At 41.2% G+C, this 14,401-nt stretch overlaps 1 protein-coding gene across 2 annotated transcripts in view; it reads left to right on the top strand.

The window, feature by feature from the left end:
- The window catches only part of baz2a.L (bromodomain adjacent to zinc finger domain 2A L homeolog), a 62,101-nt gene that overhangs the window by 12,480 nt on the left and 35,220 nt on the right, over positions 1 to 14,401 (top strand). Inside the window, 3 exon segments of one of the 2 annotated variants that reach the window (NM_001089298.1) lie at positions 6,182 to 6,285; positions 11,101 to 11,245; positions 12,598 to 13,131. In NM_001089298.1, coding sequence (NP_001082767.1) covers positions 11,110 to 11,245; positions 12,598 to 13,131 — 670 coding nt within the window. In that variant the 5' untranslated portion in view covers positions 6,182 to 6,285; positions 11,101 to 11,109. 2 annotated transcript variants of the gene reach the window in all.

Below are 14,401 nucleotides of genomic sequence, written 5' to 3'. Positions count from 1 at the left end.
TTGGTGGATGGCAGGAGAGTGCTACCTGCCTGAATGTGTAATGCAATGTCTAATGGAAGAGCATTAATGGTGTGGGCTGTTTTTAATGGTTTAGAACAGGGCCTCTAGTTTCAGTGAAAGCAAACTCAAAAACTACAATGACATTCTTGGCAATTTTGTGCTTCCTAGCTTGTAGGAAAAGTTTGGGGAAGGCAAGTGCACAATTATACTCCCTATGCACAAAGTGAGGTATGTACAGAATTGGATTAAAAGAACATAACAGGCCTGCACAGAGTCTTGACCTTAACCCAGCCAAACATCTAGGGCTGATCATCAAAAATGATTAATACTCTAATGGCTGAATGCCCTATCAGCGCCAAAAGATTAACAGGACCTATAGGTAACTTTTAATAGGGTCGTTTTTTTTTAGTATAAGACTCTTTAAAATATCTTTAAATAAGGCAGTAGAAGACATTATTATTTGGAAAAAAATAGTGTTTCAAGACTAGTCCTAGATAGTAAGCAAATAATGCTAGTAAAAAAAATGTAAGGGCAATGACACACAATGTTACTTGTCGCCAGTGATTTGTCATGGCTACAAAATAGTAGAAAACACCCTGCCATTGACAATACTGAGAATTATCTATGGCAATACTAACTGGCATTTACTCATTTGAAGAGTTAGATCAGTTTGCAGTAGAGCTGATAAGGAAACTATAGGTGTACATCTGATTACTGTAAGAAGAGATAGGCATACATGTACTAATAAAGTTATGAGTATGTTGCTGGGTGATGCTGACATATGTATGTACCATGGATATCTGTCGGTTTGTTGATCAAGCAGGTTTAAACATTTGCTGTGCCGATGCACTCGGTTGGTAAGTGCATGGTATGTTGGCAGAGGAGCCACAGCTTTTCCACTTTTTTTCTCCTGCTTGTCTGATAATTTGCAAACAGTTCCAAGCAAACCGCACTTACTCTGTAATTTACTTTTTGCATTTGGGTGCACGTCGTGGGGCCTGTTCACCAAGACTCCTCAATAGTACTGTATGCATAAATCTTGCCAGTGACAGCACTCCAAGTTCCTTTTCGTTAAAATTGTCTTTAATGATATCACATATCAGGGCAGCAAAAAGATGCTTTCTGATAGTTTGGGCAGTGAGCCTTAACAAAAGAAAGATGGCAAGACAATGTATGGCACCTTATATATATTTGTCTACCTGTAGCTGTCGGATGACATAGGTGATTGCCAGTTAGTATTGTGCAGGGTGAAGCAAACAGGCATTGAGATATGGCTAAAGGTGGCCATATGTGCACAGATATTATCGTACAAAATTTTTTTCGTACAATATTCGTTGTGTTTATGGTGGGAGGTGAGCTGACCAATATCAGCAGAAGACTTGGCTATCTATTGCTCATTAATTGGGCAGGTCAGAAAATTTTGATTGGGTGCCTTTGAAGAGCCAGAACATTCTTTAGACGCTCTTTACTGCTGAATTGTCAGATACAGGTAGAATTCTATTGTTTCTACCTGTATATAAGACAATTTGCACATCGTAATTGTTATGTCTATGGCCAGCTTAAAGGGATCCTGTCATCGGAAAACATGTTTTTTTCAAAACGCATCAGTTAATAGTGCTACTTCAGCAGAATTCTGCACTGAAATCCATTCAAACAGATTTCTTTATATTCAATTTTGAAATCTGATATGAGGCCTGACATTTTGTCAATTTCCCAGCTGCCCCTGGTCATGTGACTTGTGCCTGCACTTTCTGGCAGGCTGCTGTTTTTCCTTCTCAATGTAACTGAATGTGTCTCAGTGAGACATGGGTTTTTACTATTGAGTGTTGTTCTTAAATCTACCAGGCAGCTGTTATCTTGTGTTAGGGAGCTGTTATCTGGTTACCTTCCCATTGTTCTTTTGTTTGGCTGCTGGGGGGGGGAGGGAGAGGGTGATATCACTCCAACTTGCAGTAAAGAGTGATTGAAGTTTATCAGAGCACAAGTCACATGACTAAGGGCAGCTGGGAAATTGACAATATGTCTAGCCCCATGTCAGATTTCAAAACTGAATATAAAAAAATCTGTATGCTCTTTTGAGAAATGGATTTCAGTGCAGAATTCTGCTGGATCAACACTATTAACTGATTCATTTTGAAAAAAATTTTTTTTTCCCATGACAGTATCCCTTTAAGGGCAGAGAAACAAGCTCACATTCAGGGAGATTAGTCATCGAGCGACAAATTGCCTCTTCTTCAGGGCGACTAATCTCCCCGAACTGCCTCCCGCAGGCTTGAATGTAAATCACGGTGGGATGGCAATCGGTGCGCTTTGTTTTCCGAAGTAACCCGAAGTTGCCTCATGAGGAAACTTCGGGCGACTTCGGAAAAAGCAACGTGCGAGTTCCATCCCAGGCAGTTCGGGTAGATTAGTTGCCCCGAAGAAGAGCCAATTTATCGCCAGGCGACAAAATCTCCCTGAATTTGAGTCTGTGTCTCTTCCCTAAGACATATTTGCCAAACAGTGTTTGGGCCTGATAAAAGGTTTTCATTGATGATGAGTCTGATTATGCAGATGGAATAACAATGTAGTAAATAAGTAACATAAAAAATCTTCTGCACTGAAAATAATGGGAAGGTGGTGATTGTTTGAAAGGGATGGGAATATTGTATATAGGACCGGGCAGCTTGTAACCTTGCACACCGAAGCCTGTTCTATGGCAGTGTCTGTAGAAATACAGCAAGTCATTTCCACGTAGTGTGTTTCATTCATTCACTGTGGCCTTATTCTTAATGTTATCTTGTCATATATCATGAATTTCTAAAAGTTTTAAGACTCTGCAGTGCAACTGCTTTTAAACAGGCACTAACCTTTTGCATACAGATAAGGGTACATAATGTGTTTCCTAACACACAAACGAGCCTACTAGAGCTTCCTTGCAAGGCCCATTTGGCCTACATGCGCCTGGCTGCATTTGAGGTATTCAGTAACTCAGGGCACAGGGTCAGCAGTCTATTGTCTGTGGGAACTATGTCCATCTTGCAAAAAAAAAAAAAAAAACACATAAAGTCCATATATTGCCTCCTATTCCTGGGGATGGCAGAATAATGCTTTTATGTTACAGTTCAGCAACCTGCTGGGTTGATTAACACTTCATTGCCAAGGACTTTATGAGCTTCTGGGACCCTGTGGTTTAGAAGCATATGAATTTCTTACACAAAATAAAGTGCTTTGAATTTAAATGCAAGCCAATCAGTGAATAATAAATGGTTACTCATCTGAAATTAGCATCACTATTGTTTAGAATTTTAGAAACACTTGTTGCTTAAATACAAGTGCTCCTAAAAAGCAACTATTTTAGTAACACTAAAATGTCTGTGTTCTTATATGTGAACAGAAGTAAGCCTTAAACAAAAAAGTTTCCCGGTCACCTGGTTCCCCACCACTTTGCTGCTCACCTTCTGGGCTCTGGCCACCATCTCAACCCTGGGTTCTCAGGATTAAATCTGGCAGTACAGGTGTCTGGTGCTAATATACAGAACTGTGCTTAAGCCTAAAATGTAAAGAAAAGACATGAAGATTTTAGCTGTATGTGACTGCTATACTTGGAGACATATATCATACCTCCCAACATTTTAGACATAGAAAGAGGGACAAAAAGATTTTGCCGCAATTTACCAGTTATGAAAGTTTGAACACATTTCTATGGTTTTTATGTGTTATTACAGTTTTGCTAATGAAGGTGATTGGCAAGTCACAGTTTTCCCGAGAGACTTGCATATATTAAATTGTTATAATTGCTTCTTTGCTTATCGTAAATTGTTACTAAAGTATCTAAGTGCACCTGGCACATATTCTGGGCTCTCTACCAAAAGCCAATTAAGTTAGAAACTTTGTATCTTTTTCTGGCTGTTCAGTGCAGGAGATCAAAGAGAAAGTAGGGACATTTCAGTAACTGAGGGTTGAGCTGTCAAAATCGGTACTGTCCTGTGAAAAATGGGACAGTTGGGAGGTATCAGTGTATTTGTCCAATATACTGAAACCAACAAAGGCAAATTGTAGTCTAGTGTCAGTAACATAACTAACACTTTAAAGCCCCCCTTGCACCGGCCACCATTGTCCTTATCAATCCACATATACTTACAGCACTGTAGCTATGCTGGCGGCATCCTGATGAGTCCTGTTAGGGGCAGGCCTTGGAGCCCCCCCCATATTTCTGCCGTTGTTTCAATTGAAATTTGCTTATGATTTCAATGTTGCTGGCTATACCTGCTTCCACTCTATATGAACAGTGTTATAGTGAATAGGGAATTTGTGTTAATGATGCACAATCCCTGTATGGTGCTGCAGAATATGTAGGTGTTCTATAATGTTTAATAATACTAATATAATACACAAAAGCCACGAATATCTTGTAAATTATGTCCTTATAAACGGTGAGTTCTGATGTGTGACGGTGAGTGTTTTTATATCGTCATCCTTATAATTTACAAGAGGGGGTACTTTATTCACTATATATACTACAGTTATTAAACCAAGGTGCTTGTAAGACCATGGCAGGTCGGGACTGGTAATCTGTAGATTCTAGCAAAGGAGCTGCTGCAAAATGATATAGAAAGTCACTATTTATTGGGCCTGTGGGGGCCTCTGTGCACTTGAAATACCAGGGTCTACTTTGAATCACAGTAGGGTTGAGGTGACCTTTCCCCCATTGAAAAAAACTTAGGCTGAACCAGCGCATGCAGTCTGTCCCCCCCCCCCAGCCACTTCTTCCAGCTGCCCGCTCACTCACTGCTGCACACCACAGTCCGGTCCACCTTGTCCTTCCCTGGGGTCTGCTGTATGGTAGTTACAGAGCTGAATCTCAGCCCAGAACTGAACTGGACCATGCAATAACCCCTGTCAGTCTATACCAACCGAGCACAGTCTGATGCTACAGAGATAGATGTGTGGGAAGGCCACAAAGGCCTGCGTCTAGGGTGGCACTATTTCAGGGGTAGCATGCCAAGCTACTTACTGGCTAAGTGAGCTTATCCCCTGCACACAAAGTACCACGTGCAGATAAGGTTGCCACCTGACATGTATTTTTCTTGCCAGGCAGGTAAAAATGATGGTTGATCCTAATGTTATTAATAGGGAAAAAAGATAAATATATAGGCAGGCTGGTATTTTTTTTTGGGAAATATGGCAACCCTAAGTGCAGATAAAGGGGATTGTGCAGACTGCGCAGCATGGGGCACTGGGAATGCAAATCCTGCCCTGATAAGAATACTTATCACACAACTTGTGTTTGGGTAAAGGAACACTTGGCGATTCGGGGAGATTTAGTCGCCTGGCGACTAATCACCTTTTCTGTGGGGCGACTAATCTCCCCGAATGGCTTCCCCCTGTCTTGCGCCGGCTATAATGAAAAGTCACCTGCGGCATGGCACACACGGTGCTTCGTATTCCGAAGTTTCCAGAAGTTTCCTCGTGAGGCAACATCGGAATACGAAGGGCCGCGTGTACCATGCCGCAGGCGACTTTTCATTATAGCAGGCGCAAGACTTTATGGGAGATTAGTTGTCCCACAGAAAAGGTGATTAGTCGCCAGCTGTGCTCTTACCCTTAAAAGGGACCCGAGGTATTGATGTTAGGGCACCTGGGCAGCATAAAGCACCAACATTCTGTCCAATAAATGGATTTAATACATTAATCGTGCAGAATTACATACAAAGCAACTCATAATCAATACAGGAGGCGAAGAAGACCCTGTCTAAACGGACTTCCAATCTAAAAGCTTGATGCCAATCTATATACAAAGTGTTTATATTTGTACAATATATAGAATAAAAGTATAGATATATAACATAGATATATAACATAGTCCGTGTGTGTTTAAGAGGAAAGTCTTCTTGTGAATATAAGGCTACTATTAAACTGATGTGTCTGTGGGGCCCAGTAAGTTATAATAATGCAACTGCTGCGGGAGGCAAACGCTAGTCACAATTCTATAGCTGAATCGTGCGGCACAATGTGTGTGTATAGGAAGTAAGGAAGTCTCAGGCGCGTGCGCAGATCTGAGTTCCTGACGGCGCATATCCGCTCGGCTGGCAGTGCAGGGGTTACCAGGGATACCGTTTGCCTTTAGGACCCAGCGGCTTTCGCCTGTACTTCCTGTCTCGCTCTCAGAGTCTTTCCCCAACGCACGGAGTCGCGGCCTCGTCCTGCTGTTTCCTGCCCCCCGGCGATGCTACTCGGGCACAGGGATAACATGTGAGGCAGCAGCCGCCGCAGCGACGCTCTCTGTACTAGAGCAGGGCTCAGGTGAGGGGGACTGGCTCCTGGTGGGTGGAGGAGGGAAGCGCGGGGGTCTCCATCTCCAGACATTGGGTATTCCCGAGAAACTGGCGCATCTACGTCTGTGTCCCGCCTGCCTTTCAGTTCGCTTGTATTGTACCCCATGAGCCGCCTTGTTCCCTCACGGCTGTGCCTGGACTACACTCGTATCCATTCAGCCAAACGCTCTGTCACCGGCAGTTGTTCAACTATAAATCCCCCAGCGGCGGCGGCCAATCCCCGTCGGATGATGATGATGATGCTGCTGCTGCGAGTTGTAATGAAAGAAGCGAAGGTGGCAGATGAGAGCTGTAGGCCCAAACAATCCTCCCCCTGCCTTCCATTTTATTCCTGTTAATCTCCTGAATCATCAGGCTGCTCATTAATTCGCCTTGTGAGAGACAAACACCCCCCCCGTGCGGCTCCAGATCGTCGCACCGAGCAAATGCCACTTTATTGCGCTTTGTGCGACATCTCCAGTGTCTGAGCCAGCAACAACAACAAGTAGTAAGCGATTAGGCGGCCCCGATCTCTGCTCATCTGTTTTATCAGTTAAAGTGCCCTTGTCTGTGCGTATTGTTTGTGTTTGGCCTTGTTCTGCCTCTGACTCTTTACATTGTCTCTCGCCATGTGTGTGGGCCACTTCTATGGGAGTCACATAACATTATGCCTAGAACTAGCCCTTTGTGCTCTTCCCAAGTAACTGTGACTCAACTCTTCTACCAACTGACCCCACAATCTGAAAGCACTCACTTCTGGATCCTACAGTTTAGGGGGTGTTGGACCCTCTACCCCTAAATCCTCCCACTGCAGGAAAGTGTTGTTTTCTGCATCAGAAAACACTTCATTGTTGTATCCATCACCCCTAACTGATCTGAGAACCATACAGTTGTCTAAATAGGCAGGGACGTCTGTTTTTTTTCTAATGTAATCTACTTAAAGGGATACTGTCATGGGAAAACATGTTTTTTTTTCAAAATGAATCGGTTAATAGTGCTGCGCCAGCAGAATTCTGCACTGAAATCCATTTCTCAAAATAGCAAACAGATTTTTTTATATTCAACTTTGAAATCTGACATGGGGCTAGACATATTGTCAATTTCCCAGCTGCCCCCAGTCATGTGACTTGTGCTCTGATAAACTTCAATCACTCTTTACTGCTGTACTGCAAGTTGGACTGATATCACCCCCCTCCCTTTATCCTCCCCATCAGCCTAAAGCTGGCCATAGATGCAAAGATCCGATCGTACGAATCATTGTACGATCGGACTTTCCCATCTCCCGACCCGCCACTAACCATTCAGATCAAAGTCTTACCAGTCAGATTAAAGAACAGATCAGCAATGTTCTGCCCCTAACAGCAATCGTACGATATCTATGTCCAACCAAAGCTAGTGACAGTCTCCCACTGAAAATCGTACGATCGGCAATACACGCAGAGATATTATCGGCAGCCGACAGAAATTTTGTAACCTGTCTGATCGACCAAACGACCGATCTCCGCCAGACGAAAAATGTCGGGACTCTCCACACACGTTCCGAAAATCGTACGAATCCTCGATTCGTACGATCAGATCTTTGCGTCTATGGCCAGCTTTACAGAACAATGGGAAGGTAACGAGATAGCAGCTCCCTAACACAAGATAACAGCTCCCTGGTAGATCTAAGAACAGCACTCAATAGTAAAAGCCAAGTCCCATTGAGACTGATTCAGTTACATTAGGTAGGAGAAATAACAGCCTGCCGGAAAGTAGTTCCATCCTAAAGTGCAGGCACAAGTCACATGACTGGGGCAGCTGGGTAACTGACAATATGTCTAGCCCCATGTCAGATTTCAAAATTAAATATTAAAAAATCTGTTTGCTCTTTTGAGAAATGGATTTCAGTGCAGAATTCTGCTGGAGCAGCACTATTAACTCATGCATTTTGAAAAAAACATGTTTTCCCATGACCGTATCCCTTTAAGCTGAGGTTTCCCAACTGTCCTTTCTGATCTGCTGCTGAACCTCACACGGTTTCCCAACATCCTACATTTGCCAAAGGATTCTGGAAGTTACAGTATAAGTGCAGCTGGAGAGCGACTGGGTATGAAACCCAGCTGTGATCCGTAGCCCAGCCCAGCGCTGCGTGACGCCCAGCTTATTTCTGCAAACTGATTATGTAAACCATTTTATGCCTCTGCTTTTTTTTCCCCTTTCTGCTAATATACGCTTGAAACACTAGGAGCTAAATGGAGATTGTGCTGCTATAATGAACAGGTTGGACAGCAGAGGTCTCCACTAACACTTCACACATCCACCGTGTTAAACAACTTATGACCTTACTATTATTATTTTTATCATCATAAAATGCTAAATTCTGTTCATTGGAAAGCTATAAACAAGGGTGGGGCACTAAAGTTTTTTTTTTTTTTTTTTCCCTTTCGTTTTTCACATTTATCTTTGTAATACAGAAGTCACACATGTGAAATGAGAATATTGGCTTTTGTGTGCTTTTTTTTTTTTGGAATATTACTTGTATGTACCTCAATAGTTTGCTTGTTTCAATGTATTTTGAGACAGGTTGTTCTGGGATAAGGAGACTGTAACATTGATTAGGATTGTATTATTAACATTCATTTATAAAGCTCCAACATATTCCACAGCGCTGTACAGTAAATGGGTCTATGTACTGAATGTACAGATTGTATACACATTACAATTGATAACCCATAAAAGCCTTTAACATTCAGTAGAACTCTGACTGCCCCAGCCAGGATTGTTTTGGTTTAAAGGAATGCTGTTTATGATGATTAAATTGTGATTTTTAAAAGAGTACTAAAGTATTAGAATTGTTAGTTTTTATATACTTTTCAATAGCAGCCCTACTGCACCAGAGACCTTTTTATAATTAGGATCGATGTCCCTAGTTTTTCCCATTTTGTTTCTGCTGATTCATAGCACATGCTCTGGGCTCGGGTTACAGAGTTTAGGATCTGACTCACAATGTACAATATAAATATATATATATACGGTATATATATATATATATATATATATATATATATATATATATATATATATATATATATATATATATATATATATATATATATATATATATATATATATATATATATATATATGTATGTATGTGTATGTAGAAGAATGAAAAAGCTCGCACTCACAGGACTTATCAAAAAACAAAAAAGGTGTTTATTCAGGTAACAATAACTAACGTTTCGGCTTGCACTCAAGCCTTTCTTTTTGAGTCCTGTGAGTGCGAGCTTTTTCATTCTTCTACCTAAATTTTGGGCTTATTGCTCCCAGGCAACTCCGACTGATTGACGCGCTGTGCCGGCTTCCAGGCTACCTTATACTTGGTCTGAAGAGATCAAATCATCTGAACATGGGGCCTTGCATAGGGATTTATGGGGCTGTGATTTGACTTTTCTTCTCGTTCACAATTACTCCTGTGCCATTACTCTTTCAGCTCCAAATTCTGCAGTGATATAAGAAGTTGGTTTCACACTGAATTTTGGTGGGCGGTGGTATCAGTATGTTATAAAAAATAGCATTGGTTTTGCTTTCTGAGATTCCTTCTTTGTGAGAGCAAGGAAGGCGTTGTAACTGATTACACATCCCTGTGCAAGCACAGTAACCATATTTTTTTTTAAAATGTAAATAATTTGTCTTCCAAAGTATGTTACCATACTAAAGAGGGATTCACCCAATCCACGATTAAGTTCGTGATTCAGCCAAATCCAAGTGCCTGGAAGAATAAAATCCAAAGAGTCGTGTGACTTCCTCACACAAAATAAGGAAGTCAATATTTTTTTTTCTGTGCTTGTGGTTCAGATTCTGTTATTTGGCCGAATCTTTCAAGAGAGGTTTCGGGAATCGGACAAAACCTAAAACAGTGGATTTGATGCCTCCCTAATACTTAATATATTGTTTTTAAGCACAAATACAAACTTTGCTTTTTGAAGAGTATCCCTCTAGTTAATTCTGTTTGTGAGTGGAGCTATTGCCTCTAACATTGCTGTACATGAGTGTTTTTTACACTTGAGCCACATTCAAATGTAAAAAGAGTTGGGGTGAGATCGTTGGCAATGTCATCATCATCATTTTCATCATTTATTTATATAGCGCTGTCAAGATACGCAGTGCTTTATGTCGCCAACGAGTGGATCTCTCTCCGATATGCCCACCTTGAAGTGGGCAATATCGGGCTGATCCGATCGTGGTCCCTAGGACCCAACGATCGGATCCTAACGAACAGAACAGGCGATCGGATCGTGGGACCGCATCAACGAACAGATGCGGCCGCGATCCGACCGGATTTTTAGTCCCATCCAATCGAGATCTGGCAGACTTTCGGCCAGATCTCGATCAGGGAAGCCCGTCGGGGGGGGCCCCCATACACAGGCCAATAAGCTGCCGACTCGGTCTGTCGGCAGCTTTTATCGGCCCGTGTATGGCCACCTTAACACTAACATGAAAACATTGTCCCTGGAGGTGCCAAAAAAGGGCTGTGATTGGCTATTGGTAGCCCTTATGTGGCCTGTCAGCCTACAGCCTACAGGAGGCTTGGTTTGGCAGTACAAATTTTTTATACAACCAAAACTTGCCTCCAAGCCTGGAATTCAAAAATAAGCACATGCTTTATAGCCAATGCGAGCAACATCCATGCGGTTGATGCACAACATGTTGCTCTCAAGCCACTGGTTGCCATAGAGATTTATTCAGAGCGCTTATATGATTGGTTTGATGTGTCATTTCATGTATACCTTGTGTTTAAGGATTTATTTGTATGCTTTTTTAGGCTTCAGACATGGAGACACAAAATCATCTTTCTTGCACTGGACAAACACCTCTCACTAATGCCTCAGGACTAAAACTACTGCCTCAATCGGTGGAACCAGTTTACACAAACAGTACACTTACAAGCTTTTCCCAACATGGAAAGGGTGAGTGTCAGCCATTGTATTTGATTAAACGTCTGTATCATATGGAAAATTATAGCAGTCGCCAGCATCAGCCATTTGGATGAGGCACTTTTATACCTGTTGTTCTTACACCCCAGACTGAAAGCATAGGCTCGTTGATTGCTCCTACAGCGCATCCAGCTTGTGACAGGGGGTGCATTCTGCAACTCAGAGCTCAGCACAGGCCAGCCCTATCTTTGCAACAGTTCATCAAGGGACGAAAGCAAAGAAAAAGGAACATGGTGTATTGTTGATCTTTGTATTTTGCAGTCCAGTTTGTAAATGTGCACTAGTGTGTGAGTGGTTTTCAGATTTGCTTTTTCACTTCAGGTGTAGTTTAGCATTTGATTCTGGCCTTTTGTATCTAACAATAGGTTACACCGATATAAAACACTGCCTAACCAGTGATCCTCCTGTAGTTATAACAGTATGTAGAAGGGCAAAGTGTACAATCCAAATCTCTCTCTACTTGCTTTCAGGAGTTCTAGGTTTTTGCTGTCATCAGAACTCACAAAGTTCTATTCTACCAGTTTCTACACCTTTTGAGAGTCCCGCTTTGAGCTTGCTAGTTGTAAAAGAACCCCTTTTTTGCTCCTCTAAATAGAGTCAGTTGGGGAGTTTAAAGTTCAGCTTTAAAATCCAGACTTGGGATTCCTATTGCTTTGCCAGGGAGTGTACAATTAATGGAATTTTTTTTTTGTTCACAAGTCAATTCATGAATGCTGGTCTCTTTCCACTGTTGTATAGGCTATCCCAAGCATTCTATAGCAAGTGTCTCATTAAGAATTGTGTGTAGCTATGAATGAAACCATAAAAGGTTGTCATTTCACGAGTAGCACTGTTTGATGCAAATAAAGAGTTTCATATTAATTTATTTTAAAATCACCCTTATAAAATTATGGGCCTGATTTTAATTTACGCTAAAAAGGACAGTTACCTTTACAAATATTACATTTAGTGGAGAGCCTCATAAATCATCCCTTGTCTATGTTTGTGTTACAAATGAGTGGCAGGCGTTTCAAAACATTTATTCAACGGAATTGAAGCAGCATGTGGGTACCAGTCACAGATCTGCTCTCATACAGTTACCTGTTAGGTTGGAGGTTTTGCCTGGCATCCTACAGTGCAAAGTGCTGAGAGCTTGGAGTCTTTTCTAATTAGCAAGGAAAACAGGAGGTGTAATGGTTTGCTGATGCTGGCATGGATTTTGGGGCAAATTAATAGATGCCTTGCATACGGCTCAACTATAAAGGCACATTCCTTATTGATTTGTATTTTTTTTAATCTATTTTTTCAAATGTTTGTAATGGGTTTTCAATATTTCTTATTTCTAGTGCTGAACTATGACCTACCAGTCAATGGTCTAATCTCTCCCTCCTTGTCTAACAATGCTCATGGAACATTATTATCAAATGAACACATCACCCATAATTCTGCATCCAATAACTTCGACTACCTCTGGAAAAAGCCCAAGTCCTCCGTTCATAAGGATTCTCATGTATCCAATCAGTTCTTAGTGAATGGCTCAACCTGTCCAATAACTAATGGACCTTCCATTAAAAGAAGCCCACAGGAGACATTGGGAAACTGTACATCAAACCAAACAGCTTCCTTCAATGTCAGCAGCCACAGCGTGTGCAGTCCTAATGAGGCTAATGTCAAGATGGTAACTGCAGCTAATGGGGCACATTATGGCTTCTATGAAGCATCCCTTCCTGTTTCTGTCTCGGCTTCCAACATGCAGTCTGTTTCTGGGGACAACCTGGTCAAAGAGAGAACAGTAGAGGAAAATGAGGCAGGCGCCACTGAGGAGCGTAATCACACACCTGAACTGGCAGAGGCATTAGAGCCATCTGATACACAGACAGGTATGCATTTGTCCCACTTTATATCACATATGCATATAACATATGTTAGTTTAGATTTATAGGGAAAGAGCCAATCTGATAATATAGAAAATGCTATAAAATTACTTTTTATAATAGTAGAGCTTAGGTTTCCTGTAGGAATGCACAGAATCCACTATTTTGGATTCGGCCGAATCCTTCGTGAAAGATTAGACCGAATACCAAACCGAATCCTTATTTGCATATACAAATTAGGGGTGGGAAGGGGAACATTTTTTTACTACCTCGTTTTGTAACAGTCACGCCAGTTCCCTCCCCGCCCCTAATGTGCATATGCAAATTTAGATTCGGGTTCGCGGGGAAGAAAGATTTTCATTGCTTAAACAATGTAGCATTTAAAGATATGTAGGATGGACACGAACCATTGTTTATCCCTTTATAATAGACCAGAGCCATGAATACCCTGTAAATTATATTCTTATAAATGATTCTCAATGATGTAATTTGTCACGTGACTTACTGTAACTTGTGTATAATAAATAATGTGCACTCTGTTGTAAAATATGAGGTGATTATGCCTTTATATGATCATGGAACTCCTCTGACTTTTAATATAGTGAATAAAGTACCCCTATTGTAAGATATAAGTATATCATAAGTTACTGAGGAGTTCCATGACCATATAAGAGCACAAGGCCTGTTTTTATACAGGTCATGGAACTCCGAGGTGACTTCTAATATCCTCATATTTTGCAACAGGGGGTACTTTATTTATTATAATACACAAGTTTCAGGGAATCATGTGATGCCTCCCATGGACACCAGCATTTAAAATAGTCCCTACATGTAGTTGTAACTGCAACCCTCTTCTTAGTGCCGGTTACTGCTGTATATACGTATTGGATACAAAATTTGAGGCACCAAAATAACTTAGAAATCGCACAGTGAGTCAGAGTCCTGTTTTAAATGGTGTTGGGATGCTATTGTGGGAAGTTGCCTTATGTCACAGTTAATTAAAATAATCCGTGTTGAGCAATATTGAATCCAGATATTCGTTGCACCTTGGGCAAGTGGAAGGAAATTATGCGTAATTGTCTTACATGTATGTGATCTGTTATTCAGAAACCTGTTATTTATTAAGTTCTGAATTACAGGAAGGCCATTTCTCATAGACTCCATTTTAATCAAATAATTCATGTTTTTAAAAATTATTTTCTGCTAAAAAATAAAACAGGAGTGTGTATTTTATCTTCGCTAAGATATAATTCATCCTTACTGCAGGCAAAACAAT

Source organism: Xenopus laevis, chromosome 2L, assembly GCF_017654675.1.
Source record: "Xenopus laevis strain J_2021 chromosome 2L, Xenopus_laevis_v10.1, whole genome shotgun sequence".
Classification (NCBI taxonomy): Eukaryota; Metazoa; Chordata; class Amphibia; order Anura; family Pipidae; genus Xenopus; species Xenopus laevis.
The sequence above is the reverse complement of the archived record's forward strand: the minus strand, read 5'-3'. Positions and strand labels throughout refer to the sequence as shown.